Source organism: Excalfactoria chinensis, chromosome 3 (genome assembly GCF_039878825.1).
Source record: "Excalfactoria chinensis isolate bCotChi1 chromosome 3, bCotChi1.hap2, whole genome shotgun sequence".
Lineage (NCBI taxonomy): Eukaryota > Metazoa > Chordata > Aves > Galliformes > Phasianidae > Excalfactoria > Excalfactoria chinensis.
Genome location: NC_092827.1, coordinates 2,353,286 through 2,368,503, shown reverse-complemented (window position 1 = coordinate 2,368,503; position 15,218 = coordinate 2,353,286). Strand labels below are relative to the sequence as shown.

The 15,218-nt window shown below is 37.6% G+C and overlaps 1 protein-coding gene across 1 annotated transcript in view; it reads right to left on the bottom strand.

Moving 5' to 3' along the window:
* Positions 1–5,745: 5,745 nt before the first annotated feature.
* Positions 5,746–15,218, bottom strand: part of TFAP2D (transcription factor AP-2 delta) — a 46,473-nt gene continuing 37,000 nt past the window's right edge. Inside the window, exon 7 of the mRNA XM_072330934.1 lies at positions 5,746–7,082. Within this exon, the coding sequence (XP_072187035.1) occupies positions 6,863–7,082 (220 nt within the window). The 3' untranslated portion in view covers positions 5,746–6,862. The remainder of the gene's footprint in view (positions 7,083–15,218) is intronic.

The window sequence follows — 15,218 nt, the reverse complement described above, 5'->3', positions numbered from 1 at the left end:
AAATCTGGTAGAGGTGGATTACTTTTTCTTATTGTTCTTTTTGCTTTTCATCTTCTTTGATGTTTCAGTGTCTACAAATTAGAGTCTATTGTTGCACATTGACATGTACTTTGGCACCGTACTTCTGCAAATCTCAGTGGGATTTTCTTTTTCTTTTTTTAAATGGAGTGAGTGGAAAAATTTACACACCAAAGTGAAGAAAGGTGGCCGAGCCAACCTTTCATGTGATTATATTTAAAATACTGATGAATTTGCCACTGTTGTATTTCCTCTGAGTTTGGATGAGAGTGTATACAGAACTGATCAGAAGAATACAGTATCGCAACAGGGAAGTTGTATTTCCTAGAAGATTAAGTAGTAATATTAATTAGTGAGAGTTCATTTGACAGAGAACAGAGGTGGAGGATGGATTAATTGAGTTCTAACATGTAGGAGTTGCCTTCCAAATCATTTCCTTTTCCACCTGAAATCTTTCTGAAGTCTTTACCACTGCAGCTTTGCACTTGGTGTGTCATTGTCTAGAATGACTCACAAAGTCATCTTTACAAGAACTGAAACAACACAGAAAGAAGGGTTGTCATCAGGTTCTTAAACAATTTTTAAACATTATGTATAGGAAACTGCTTAAAAAAAAAAAACAACAACTTTTTAAATTTATTTATTTATTTTTTTTTTCCCAGTAAAACTCTATTTCTTTTTGAAAACTTGGATAAACATCTAGGCTAGAGTTCCTTCACATCAAACCTGCAAAAGGAAGCTAGTTATACCTAAAGACATATTTTTGATTCTCTTTGTTTCTTCCTGGGAAAAGTCAAGCCCTGTACACTGTAATAGTGCTGACCATTAACTCAGACCGTTGGCTGAAGTAGGACTTGGAATTCAACTGCTATAAGCTTGCAAGAAGAAGGTTAAATAACTACATTGAGGCTGTAGATGAATGGATTTGATTGATCCAGGCATTCTACATTTGGTTCTGTGTAGATGGAGATGGACTATGATTATTGCCACTTTTCTACTGTGGGCAATTGAGAAAGACTAATCTAATGTAAATCAGCCAATTCAGTTTGGATTCCCATACTAGGATAGAACAAACTGCCTTGTGTTATATCTTTCTTTCATACACCAAGAATAAAATTCGGTTAACAGGTTCTAGGGGTGGTAAATATTTAAGAGTCAAAATTATTTGAGGTAGTCTATGTATAGTTTTAGTCTCTGTATATGTATATATATTTCTGTAATACAGAAATAGTGTCATTGGTGTTCCTTTACTTTTAAGTCTTACATAGGTAGATCTTATGTCTAGGTTTTGTAGTGCAGAAGTGAAGACTATCCAGAGATGGAAGTTACTTTCAAGAGCAAGACAAATTAGAGTTAAATCAACATAGATTTTATTGCCATGAAATGTTCAATCAAATGTGGTCATTATTTTCATAAACTCATGTAAAACGGGTAGCTTGTATTGCAAATAGAAATATAAAAGGCCATGTTTTTCACCACTGAAATGTAAATTAAGTTAGATTAAGTGGAAAGAAAGGAAAACAAATAATAAAACAAAAAAGCCAATCCCTAAACCAACAAATAGGACATGGTTGGTGACCAAGTGTGCACTCACATTTAAATACAATCACAATGGCTGCTGTACAGAACAGAATTCATAACACAAAATAAAGAAAATTGAAGAAAAGGAATAAAAAATAAAAAACAAAAAGTTAGACTTCTTAGATGACCTTCACTTGGCAAAGGAAAGTGACACTATTTTCTTCCCTCCCTCATTCCCCCACATAGTTGTACTTAAAGTCCTGTTGAACCTGTAATGTGGGCAGAGGCAGACGATATTTTTACAGTAAGAGTTCCTACATAGTTATATTTGTTAATCTTGGCCTTGTGTGGCAGTCTTATGTCTTCTATTACCACCGTGTTGTTGTTTTTTCTGTTGTCCATAAAAATGAAGATTTGAGCAGCAGAATGTTGTCTCCAAAAGCTAAAGAAAAGTCAAATGGCAATGGAAGTCATCAGCAGCTCTTTTGGATACCTAAGGTATATAAGACAAAAACTGCTTTCTGGTATTAGGAAACAAACAAACAAACAAACAGAGCAAGAGGCAGTTAGAGAAATTAGCTCTTAGGACATTAAAGCAGCCCCTCTTCACACTTGCTGTAAAATGGTGAGTAGCAGACGTGCCACTGAATCTCATTCAACAGAAGAGTTGAGCTGAGGAAATACACAGAGGCCTTGGATTTGGAGGGACTGTATATTGCACCTGCTTAGTAGCAGATTTTTAGTTGTTTTTAGGAACAGATAAAGAGAAGCTTCAAAGGCAGATTCCTTCCTGATTTGGAGAGGGGAAGTCTTTTCCCAACAATTATTGGAGATTATATTTTAAAGAAATGTGAATGAAAGATCTGAATTCACCCCTTGTACCAGTTTTCCAAGGCAACAGAATGGCACCTGGAAAGAATTAAGGTTCAGGATGGCAGCATGAAGGACAGAACCCTTGGCAGAATTCAGTTGTCAGATGTAGGTTGCTGCTTGTCTCCCTTTCACAAGACACTAAATACTGCACCAGTCCTCATCATCTGTGTAAAACTCTCCCTTAGCTACACATCTCTGCCATTTCATAGTATTAATGGAAGTCTTTGGGATCAGAAATCCAGTTCTTAGGGTAGAGGTTGGAGGTGTAAACTTCACTCATAGCTCTGCCAGAGACTTACCTTCAAAACTTAGTCAATGCACGAGCTCATTGTGCCCACCTTACTGACAGTAAATAACATCTTACTCTATAAAGACTGGTTAATCAGCGTGTTTACTTCATGTTTAAGTTGCTAATATATCCAAGTAGCAGTGGCTGGTCTTTGTCACACAGCTGTAGTACTCAATGCATTTTGATGGTCATGGTGGGAAAAAGCAATATATACAAAGCTGGGAAAAAGCCTAAGTACTACATGACCCAAATACTCAGACAGCTCTTGAGAGAGGGATCTAAGCATTTCTAGGTTTCCAAAATTGTAATGACTCGTAAGTGTGGACACTTTTTTGTATTTAGATGTTTTTGACCAGTGTGGAATAAGCAATTCCATCACCTCACAAAGGAAGAATTTCTTTTTGTCAGATAAGGTTTATTTCAAAGTCAAAGAGGTACAAATACACTTGAATTTGTTACCAGTGAGCACTCAGTAACTTCAAACCATGCCTGTCCTTCAGGCTGATCTAATTCATGAGTGTGTTTTGAGATGGGGATATTTCCACAGCGACGAAGTCTTAGAAATTGGTAAAAAAAAAAAAAACACCAAAAACCAAAAACAAAAATAACAAAACCGCGGGAGCAGTGTTCATGGATGAATGGAAAATGGATGAGAACTTAGGCTGAGATGTTAACCAGAAGCTCAGTGAGTTAATCAGTTAAAACCACACTGGAATATCCAATTTTGAAAGCCAAAGGCTTTCTTATGTCAAACTATTCCAAAAGATAATTCAGCAGAAGAAGGAATAACAAATATTTTTTCTTTCAATAAAATTAAGTACCAATAAAAATAAATAACAAAGCCTGTGAATGACAATAAACATTGCAGTTAACTTTTTAAAAAGGATTATTATTATTATTTTTTTTTAATATGATGAGATTCCAAAGGAAAAATAGGAAAAATGGAGATGCAGACTCAAATAAATTCTTAATGGTAAGAATTTCTAGGAGTTCAATCAACTTGAAACAGATCTGTACTGAAACCTTCCCAAAAATCCACAGAGGTCATTAAGGCTTAAACTGAAAGTTCTGGGTCTTTAAGAACATCCAGGTTTGTTCATATTTATAGATCAAGTGATCATAAAGATGAAAAAAGTTGTTGCCAGCAGAGCAAGGGCTCATAGGGATTCTGCAATAACAAAAGGTGCAGCTCCTTAAATAAACTACTGTTGGAACCTTGGATCACATCCCAGATAGGTGTATATTTCAAACAACTCTGTATACATGTTATTCCAATATCAGGCATGGTTGTAATAACTCATTGCTTTCTGAACAGTTTTACAGAAGAGTTTACACAGTTATTTCCCCACCTCCAGAAAACCGATATTTTACTGAGAAATGTCAAAAGGGTTTTCAAACATTTTTTTGTTATCTTCTTCCTCCACCAAAACAATTTGAAGTTATTCACATCTTGAAGTAGAGAACCACAATTAAGTCGCTTCACAGTACATTTTCATGTGGCAAACCTGCATAAGTGACACAGACAAATATTTAATTTTTTCCCCTTTTTTCTTTCTCCCCTTCAGTTTGGACAATAGAAAATGATTTTTCTTTTCACTTTTAATCTGTGGTTACTTATGTCCACACTCAAGTATTTCATGTTCTAGAGTGGTTCCACAGTGAAGAAGACGGCCTTGAAGACACCACTGAGGAACATTAGCTTGATTTTAGCACAGAGGTGCTGGAGTGACAAATTAATCCATCAAAGTTAAATTTCTGTGATGCATTTAGCTGATATCGGTGAGTTAAGAAGTTGGAGTCCCATGGAGATGCATGTATTTCCCTCATTTCCCTGCATACAGGAAGCCTAGATAGATGGCATTAAAGTAGATACCTAAGCTGTATATTTGAGCAAAGACAAATCTCGAGCAAAACTGTAGGAATGTTTTGTTTTGTTTCAGATCTCCTCACACAAGGAAATAGGGACTCAGCTAGATTTAGCATGCTTTCTCACCTTGATGGCAATCTCCTTATTGATCTCAAAAGGGACGGTATGACACCATAAACACTTTGTTTTCTTCCATACATTTGGAGGGTGAGATTGGTCAAGTTAATAATCTGGTTCCCTACATCATAGATGTAAATACCTTTGGAGAGTTTTTATAGTCTCTAAGTTGATAAAACTAAAGCAGGTCATGAACAATTTTGTGTGTCTTAACTAGCACTAGAAAACTATAGTGAATATGAATGCTTTTAGTCCTGTCCTCTTTTATATCTAGTTGAAAAAAAAAAAAGACACTTTCAGGGCATGATTATTTTGAGATGGGATGAACTGTACTGTTAAGCACCTTTCCCTCTCTTCTGATTATAGGGAGCAGAGGGTGACTAGCCCAGTAGTAACCATATGCAATATGAAATACCACTATTAAATCCCAGTTATTATCAGTGGAGAAAGGATTGAACTTCCAGATGACCCCTTCCATCTGTCTTAGAAACTTGGTGTGCATGTCGGGTGGCCACCTATACAACTCTAGTGCTGTCTTAGGGGGTCCTCCAACTCCTCTTCCAGGAGTCCCAATCTCCTACATGTTTTCTGTCATTGCTACCAAAGTTGTGGCTTCCTTAGATACCCTAAAGTATCTCAAGTGACTCTAAACACTTACATGAGGAAAATTATATTCATTTTCTTGCTGTAGAAAGAGCAGAAATAAATGACTTATGTTTGGGAAGAAATAAACTGATTCTGCTGCTTTTAGAGAGGGTTTACTTGGTTAGCATAACCCCACGCTATGGCATGAAAAATCCTTCCTAATTTTCTCAATAAAATAATATCAGAGAAACAAGAAAAGGAACTGAATGAATGTCTGTAGCTGCAAAAAGGCTCTGGACTCAAAGAGGCTTGAGTTCAAACTATGTGTCCAGTGTTCCTTTGTGAGGATGTGTTCTGAGTGGTGATGAAATATTTCAGATGTATATTAGTAAGGTCATTAATCACTTAACTGTTGTGGACCATGACAATCTGACATATATGTCATTTTGGTATTACTTTATAGACTTTTTTTTTTAATGTAAGTAAGTGGATTCTGTTAGACCTCTGCACCTCAGCTGGATTTCAGAAGGCAGTAAAGCTGCAGAAACAAGCTGTTGGAGAAAAGAAAGTACCATAAAATGAAGGCAACACAAAAGAAGACTCCGATTGTCTGCATTGATCCTGTTGAATAGAGACTTGGGTACGGCAGACTGCTGCACTGTGGGGCCAGGGACTGAGAAGACAGAGAACAGAAGCCCGTATAGTCTTTTAATCTGAAGTTCACAGGTGATCAGGGCTTGTAATGAAACTACTGAGGTGTGCTGTTTTTCATTTAGTCTGCCATATTCTGCTCACAGGAGATGCTTCAGTTGCTGCTTGAATAGCCAGGACAGATTCCTAATGGGTTCTGGCCTCATTTCAGTGCAGCTTTATTATACATTCCCATGTGGGGAGACGCAGCCCCCAGCACCAAACAGTTCATCTGTCCCACAACCTGTGGATTCCTCTCTTGCCAGGTTTCCATAATGTCTTCCCAATGGTGAGTGGACCAGGCACGGACCAGAGGAAGCCCTTCTTCCAGTCTATCCAGCATGCAAGCAAAGCCAGAATGCTGGAACTGCATGTCCCACAGCTGATGTGCTGGCCCTAACTGTGCTGCCAGAGAAGAAAGTGCTTCATGTTAGCCTGCAACAAATGGCATGTGCCACCCCAGCCAAGTCCAGAAGTGCTTATAAAAAACAGTGTAAGTGTATCATTCAGAACAATCAAATACTACATGCACGAAAAGTAGTTTAGAGCAACATAAATCTTAAAAAAAGTGACAATTTCATCACACAATTACTGTACACTGCTGTTCTTAGGGTTGAATACTTTCCTCTCTCTTTCTCTCTGTTTTAATCTTTCTCTTTTTTCTTTCCATTTTTTTTTTTTTTATTTTTGTTTTTTATTTTTCGGGTTTTGTTTTGTTTTGTTTTGTTTTGTTTCTGTTTGCTTTTTCTTTCTTTCTTTCCCCCCTTGTTTTTCTTTCTTTTTTTTCCCTTTTTTTTTTCCTTGGATTTGGTCCACTGGAGATAAATCGCCCTCAATGATATATATATTTAAAAAAAATATCAGCAGCAAGACTCTCTTGAAATAGATTCTGTTTGATGTAGCTAGTCTGTCTTTTCTGTTTTGCCCTCTTTCACAGCAGCCTCTGAAGTTTTCCGTAGGGGGGCTTTCTCCGAGTTGGCGTGTCCTTGGCCGGATTCCGCCGCTCCTCCGTTTTTGTGCGATGTGTGCTTTTCCAAGTAGTTCAGCATTTCACTGAGAACAGTTTGGAAAGTGCTTAGGGCAGCACATATTGCAGGAGTTCCGAAACCGTGAGTGATCAAACTGCAGATGGGAAAGAGAAAGAAAAAAGAAGTGCGCGCACGCACGTAAATATATATATACAACTACATACATAGAAGTGTTTGCAGTACGCATCTTTTAGACTGAAAAATCGAGACTTACTCCCTAAACTATTTATTACCTGTGAGAGAAACAGAAAATAAAAGCAGAGCAGTGAGTGCAGACTGCATACAGCTTCAAAGGTTGCTTTTGGTAGGAGCATCACTTCTGAAGCACTGTGGGACAGATTTGTGGATTGCAGATTGACACAGTATTGTTGACTTCAAAGCCAAGAAGGGATCCATGCCCTAGGCTGCCCAGCACTGCTATTTTTCCAGTCCCAGAAGGTTTGGTTCCCATTTCCTTAGGTGAACGAAGCCGAGTCTGTGTGGCTTATTCACAGGTCAGACTTGTAAGCAACAAGCACTGATTATTACGACTATTTGCTGAATGTGGATCTGGGCAGCCTGGTCTGGTGGTTGGTGACACTGCACATAGCAGGAGGGTTGAAACTAGATGATAACTGTGGTCCTTTTCAATCCAGGCCATTCTATGATTCTGTGATGATTCTATGTTTCCATGTGGAGGTATGTATGGTTGCATACACAGTAGGAAATTAAGCCATGCCAGGGTAACTGGCATCATTTGGTAATGACTGTTTGGTAATGATTGCTAAGCAATCTGAGCATCCAACGGTGTGGAATCCAAAGCTGCCTTTGAGAATAACTCTTGGCCCAAACAATGCCCAGGAAATATTTCACCTAGAACCAGTTTAGTCAGGCTAAATAGAAAGACAAATCATCATAGAATCATAGAATGACTTGGGTTGGAAGGGACCTCAAGGATCATCAAGCTCCAACCCTCCTGCTGCATGTAGGGCCACCAGCCTCCATATCTAAGACTAGAACAGGGTCACTGAGTTGCAAAGCTAACAAGTTTACAACACTCTTGCCTTGTTGGTGTTGAATTTCCTAGGGTGAATTTAGCTTATTGCACCTTTAGTCCAAATAAGGTGTTTTCTCCAGATAAGAGTTTGTTCTTCATGTTTTCCGCACTGCAAAGTACCTGAATTTCAGTAGTGCTTTTCACATAACAGTTACTGAAATGAAGCCTTAAAGGAGTTGCCAAGCAGTCTTATAATGGGTAAATCTCATCTAAGTTTAAGGATGCATTTCAGTGCACATATAGATATATATTGCATTTAGGCACCCGGCTTGTCTTCTACCTGCTGATCCAGAAACATTCCTGTTTTCTTCAGTTTCTGTGCCAGTCATCAGCTCTGCAAGGATTTCAAGATGTCAGAAATGGCATCTTAAAAATCAGTTTTTAAGTGACTGACTCCAGTTCTGTCTGTCCAAATTATGTCTGTGTAGTATAAGCTGTTCACATAAGGCCCAGGGCCTCTCAGGTGGTACTAGACATCTTAAATCGGATAACTAAATTCTTTCCATTCTTATAATGAATAATTTTGATTAGTTCTAGGTGGAAAAATGTGAATAAAAACAGAAGCAAAAGAAACCCAAAGCAAATAAACATAATCCTTCCAAATGTTTTTCTTCCATTTAAAACTATAAGTGGAAAACTACTACAAATATTGAAATATCATTGCATCCTATGCTAGTTAAGGTCTTATCCCCTGTGTAACTACAGTTGTCTGAGGCACCACGACAGTAAACTCCGATCTAATGCACAGAGCCGTGCATAGGTCAGAAATAGGAACAATTCACTACAATGGGAATTCCTCTCCTCCATATTTTGGCTTTTCAGTCTTTAAAGCTGTTTTAGAAAATAGAGAAAAAAACAGTGGTCTGGGGAAAAGAGGTTATACAAGACATGGATGATTGCCAAGATGCTGAGCATATCAAAAACAAGCATGGGAAAGACTCTGAGATGTCTTTCATGGTGATCTTCCTGTCCCTGCTGGATGTGGGAACCTTGTTTGCTGGGAATGCCAGTATCCTGAGAAAGATACCAAGCTTAAGGAAGTCCTACCCAAAAGGGGGGTTCAGTGTGGAACTCTGTTTCAGATAGGGAACTTCCCAGTCTTTTGTGAAGGATCTTCTGAAAGCAATTAAAAGAATAGCTCACTTTTGGAATGTTTATCCACCAGTCTCTCAGTCAATTTTCAGAGCAGGAAGCTATGTTTATCCCTGGTTGGTAGTGAGAGGAAAATGATAACAAAATATTTACAAGGACTATTTTACGGACATCAAGTAATGATACCACATGACTCTTGAAGTTTGGACTTACAGTAATATCCAAACCTTTTAAAGAAAATGGATTTCATTTCAGGATCGTTTTTTTGTTTTGTTATTATTATATACTTTATTTTATTTTATTTTATTTTATTTTATTTTATTTTATTTTGACACGTCTGGCATATTAAGAAAAGAAATCATCACAATTGTCTTCTCTGTTTAATGTTTGCAAGGCCAATACCAGCTTTAGCATACATATAAGAGTATTTTAGCCCTTTCAAGTCCAAGATTAAGGGGTCAGGTGATTTCAAGATTTTGTGTTGGAATTTATATTCATTTTTATTCTTTGCAAGTCCAAAGAAATGAAAACGTGAAGGAGCTCACATTATCAGAAAGCAAGAAAAATAAAGTCCAAGTACATCAGTACTAGCTGTAATGCCTCATGATTTTTGCATTGCTTGTGTGGCCTTCTGAGCCACGTTTTGGGGAACTGACTAAACCAAGAAATACGTAAAATATTTATGAACTTTTGTGCAAAATAAACCAGTTATCTGTATAAAAAGTACCTACAATCATTCATTTCCAGTAGATAGGAATAGTAAGTTTAACAAAGGATTGACTAGAAAAGAATTCTCTTGGCCTTTTTGTCTTTGAACATTTCCACTCTTGAGCAAAAGGAATAGTGCTGTGTTCATATAATAGCTCAATATGCCCTGAAGAGTGAAATGGGAATACTACAGTGAAAACTTAGAGAGAAAAAATCCATAGGGCTAAGAATGAGGGTAGAAAATGTTCTCAAATGCTGAACAAGTCTGCAGTAAAAATCAGAATGGGACAAAATCTGATATTTAGGTGTGTAAACAAAGGTGTCAACTTGTAGCTGTATCCAACTACAGTGCCTAAACTCCATTTACAATCAAATTGACTTAATTCAGTTTCCTACATGGAAGAGTCTTCATTGATTTGAGATGCCCTATGGCACCTGAGTCATTCACATGGAATTGGTAGACAAGATACAGAATTTAAGTTCACCTTGCTTCTAGGTGCTCAGAGGCCAGACACTTGTATGGTTTATTTATGCATCTTTAGATGTTGGTAGCAGATGCCAGAGTTTAGGCAACTGAACTGAGCCCTGGGGCTTTACTCAATATATTCAAAGATGTCTGGAGTCTGGCACTTGAAAAAGAGACGTCTCCTTTATGAGAAGCTACTCCATCGATTCTGGCTGCACCATGAAGCTGCATAAGAATGTGTGTTTGGTGCCATATCAGATGCCTTATGGTAACAAGATATTTGTGTCAAGCGAGCACACAACGCAGAGCATATACAGAATAGCACCATTTAAAAGAAGCAATGAACTGATGTTACACACCATAATATGTAAAAAGAAGTTCCATGCTACTGTTTCCTGAGCTATATCTTTTCATAGACATTTAAGTCTTTGTCTGCCTGGGAATCTTTAGCACACAGATGATACAGAGATCCCTTAATATTGATATTTCAATCTGAGCAGAATCTTGAATGTGTCTGAAAACTAATGCTTATAGGAAAAGGATTTTATGGGATAAGTTATGGGTTTATCTCCTTTATAAGTCCACTTTATGATATCTTACATACAAAAAATAGTAATTAAAAAAAAAACACACAATTAAAAAATAAAAAAAAAAAGATTACTTGGTATTTCTTATTAAAACTAAACAAAACAAGAGAAACTCAACAACCTTGAAATAGCACTGAAGTCTAATGATAACACAAGTTTTGATTCATGTTGCATGTATTCTTCTCCACAGATAGAGTTATGCAAAACTTAATAAATTTCCCATGATGCTTGTTGAAAGAAACTATTTTATGGAAAATTTCTGACCAGCTCTCCATGTTATATTCCTGTGAGGGTATATATTTTTTTTGGCCCCACTTTAATTAATGCACGCAGAAAGGCAAAAAGATACTATCTGCTATTTTATCTTACATTTCTATCAGTAATTCCCACTACTCTAATTTTGGTGAGCTTTGTTTATCTGCAAGTCTTTGAAAAATCTAAGGAAGTTGGATAATACCCCTTTGCTGATGAAAGTGAGTTTCAATCTAGGGAGAAAATTTGATTTTACATTTAAATCCCAGGCAAAACAGGCAGAAGACTAATGGCAAAGTATTAAGATGTTTCCTGAAAGTCATATTTAATTGCATGAGGTTTAGACTGACTGAGCTCCCACTAAAGTCAGTTCATTTTTGGTGTGCTTCCCACCTACAAAGAGAATTGCTTTCATTATATGACTTTCATTTGTGTTTAAGATCCTAAAATTAAACACAAAGGTTTCATAATGGAATCATCTGGGTATTCACAGCTTTCTAGTACACTTCATTGCAACTCCTATAAGCGAGAAACCTTATTGTTCTAAAAGGTAAGGCTAAAATGTCTGATTTGGGTACTGCTCACAGAGAGATTCAGACAGAAGGCAGTGAATAGCAGGCCAACGTATTATAAATCCTTATGCTTAAGGACATCCAGATCTCCCTGCAATCCTGCCTGGTGCTACGATGCAATTATGTCTGCTCATGTTTTAAAGATGGCCTTACTTAAAAATGAAAAGATCCAGCTCTGCCTGAAGGCTTGGGTTCTCATTTGGCACCTACCTCAAGGACTCCTCCATACCCTAGGCTGGTGAGACTTCGACTTGTGGCAAAAGAAACAGATTCTCTCTCTGTGGGGGAGCAAGAGGCCATCTGCACTGAATGTTTACAGCCTCATTTAAAATAAATAAATACTTTAAAACAATAAAGAAAAAGCAAGCTCAAACTCATTGTTTGAAATTTCCCACAATTTTAAATGTGAAGAACCACTTCAAATTTAACAATGCATGGCAGATAACAAGTAGTGAAATCTGATACCATTTTGGATGTCTGTAAAGGAAATGGAAAAAGATTCAACTCTTACTGATACAAATAACTTATCAAGTTAGAGGTATCTCTACTGATTTCTACTTATTGCAAGGCCTCCCTTATGAGGGTTGCCCAGAGAGCTAAACTGCAATAACTTCACTTCAGAAGGTCAGCGTTCCTAACTATGACACGGGTTAGACTGATAATTGAGATGAACACTGGAATATGACCAGCATGTGCTACAGGGATAAACAGTCTATAGGATCAGAATGGACAATATGATACAAAAAGCTGCCTTGAGGTATAGGTTCTCATGCGTATTTTCCATTCATAACCAAACAAGTATATTAAGGACATGCTTTCCTAACCACATGGTTAAATCCTTTATTGCATATAAAAGTAAGGAAAAAGTGAGAGGGCTCTCTGTTCCCAAAGTATTCAATTTCAGCTCTGCAGATTTTGGATCTCAAGGATGATTTTCCAGGATTTTAGGAGAATTGCCTAGGGAATGTGTCAAAAATACCCAGGACTGCATCTATAAAATGTTTTCAACCAACAAACCAAAGATTAAGCCACTGAACTATGGTGCATGTGGCACTTGTAGGAACCCTTGAATGTTTGTCAATAAATATTTCCAGCACGGCATATCATATCTCCCAAATAAAATACTGGATAACCCCCTGACTTGCTAGTTTTCACTGAGAAAAAAAAAAAAATAAAATAAAAAAATACAGCCTTCTGCCTTGTGGATGAAAAGTGGCCTTGCTGCCCATTACTTCTTGAGGAGCCAAATACACCAGTGAAATCATAGAGAGATTCAAGATGACTGGTTAACTTGGAGAAAGCATAAGCATCTTCCTCCCACAGGGAACAGTTCCTTTAATTTCTGCTTTCACTTTGTCATTGATCGTATCTTTGCCTCACAACAAAGCAAAGAAGCAAACGAGTTTCAGCCAACTTTCTATGGCTTGTAGACTTCTACAGTGGAGCAGACAACATAGCTGAGAAGCCCTGCTGCTCTCTTCAGATGAGAAAAACTAAATGAAGAGCTGAGCATTCTAAACACAGTGATGTCAAAGCAACATTATGTCCCAGTAATTTAGGAACGTGGAGATATCAATTATTTTCCTGGGAATCAGGAGGAAGTGTTGAATTGAAAAAATGCCTAACTCCCACAGTTTTTAATCTTTGATGAATGCACATTTCCCCCTTCCTTGGTAAGTAAGGAACTTACATGTTAATGAAGGGAAAGAAAACAGATTCTCATCAGATCTCTTAATTCCTTACATGATGGCTTTAAAGGAATCATAGAATCATTTAGGTTGGAAAAGATGTTCAAGATAATCTAGTCCAACTGTCAAACTACCTTACCAAATCTCACCACTAAACCAAGTCCCTTAGTGCCACATCTACGTCTCTTAAATTTCCAAGGATAGAGACTCCAACTCTTCCCTGGGCAGCCTGTTCCAATGGTTCACCCTCTGTGAAGAATTACTATAAGAAGATTCATTGTCAAATGATTTGTCTGTCATAGTAATTCATCCTCTACACACACACACATACAAAAGTCTCAACCCTTTCAAATGGATTTTGGTTATTGACAGAGCAGAAGATGACAGAATCCCTGCTAAGCAAAGTAACAAGATGACCTTAAAGGTTCCTTCCAACCCAAACCATTCTATGATTCTGTGGCTATGATTCTAAGACTGAAAACAGAATCCCTCGAAAAAGAATGCTGGAAAAATACAAAAGCAAGGAACTCTAATGCCTTCAGCAAACGTTAAACCAAGTACAAGAAAGAACAAAATGAAAAACAAAGGAATAGAGTTAGGGTTAGGGTTAGAGGTTTGATAGCAAGTACCTCAGTGTTAGGAGGTTGTGGTCCTCCTCAACCAGCTGAATGGAGAGATAGCTTGGGAGAGCACGGAAATTGGGGAACTCTAGAGGGCACCAGAGCTATTTCACCACTCAGTCGCATACCAAGCTTCTCCCAGTCCATGCATCCAAACAGAAACCTGCTACCCCTGATTAAGATGGCTGGAATTATGACAGCGTATGCTCTATCTCTTGATAGGAAAAGAAATGTAAGGAAGAGAGAAAAATACAAAAGGTCGTGCATGTATATCTGTAATTGCAACCCAGCAGAAAGAATTTGGTCTTAGCTTTTCACTAAAATTTACAGAAATGCTCCAAAATTCAAAACCTATTTCACTGCTCTCGTTTACCCTTCAGAAAGAATGATGTTGCTTCCTCACTGCTCCCAGTGTCTGAGCCTCTGCTTTTTTTCCTGTCGCTTTCTGTGTCACCTTGTCAGTGTGATGCCAGGCACTCACAGGAGGCTGACAGCTTCAGGCTCAGAGACTAACTAAACGACAAAACTCTTGTCTCAAACAGTTTCATGGGAAAGGTGTTTCATATCAGCTGGATGGCTAGGCAAAATGCAGAATAATTTGTGAGGGTGATGATTGCTTTCATTCTCTTGCTTTAGTATTCTGAGCCTATTATTTTTGTCTGTTTATATAAGGTTTCTGCAGTGAAAGAAGTGTCACTTGCAAGCAAGTCATTTTCCCTTTTCTATTTTGCTGCTTTAATCTTTTATATATAAAACAGACGATGCAGATGTGATTTTGCACCTTGATGAAATGTAACCTTACAGGATCAAATTCAAATTCTGTAATCAGTAGACATTCATCTTCCCCTATGTAATGGATGACATCAGTAGGATAGCTGAGCTTTCTGTCCACTGCAAATTCTTGCACATACAAGTGACCCAAAGGGAGGCAAAGAAGGTATGTTTAAACCTAATTTTACAAGTGGAGAATATAAGACTAAGAGACTGATTAATGAGATCAGAGAGCTTGTACTTGAGGAAGCCAAGAAACGTGCACAATTCTCTTGAGTACAATCTCAACAAATATTCCCTTTGTAAGGTTTTGTGTCACATTTTTTGGCTCCTCAGCACAGAATGTGACTCATTTTTGGTTGATTTTCTGGCAACTCTTGTTTTCATGAGATTTTTAGGAGCTGAAAAAGAAGTCTGCCAAAAATTCAGAAGTCCTGA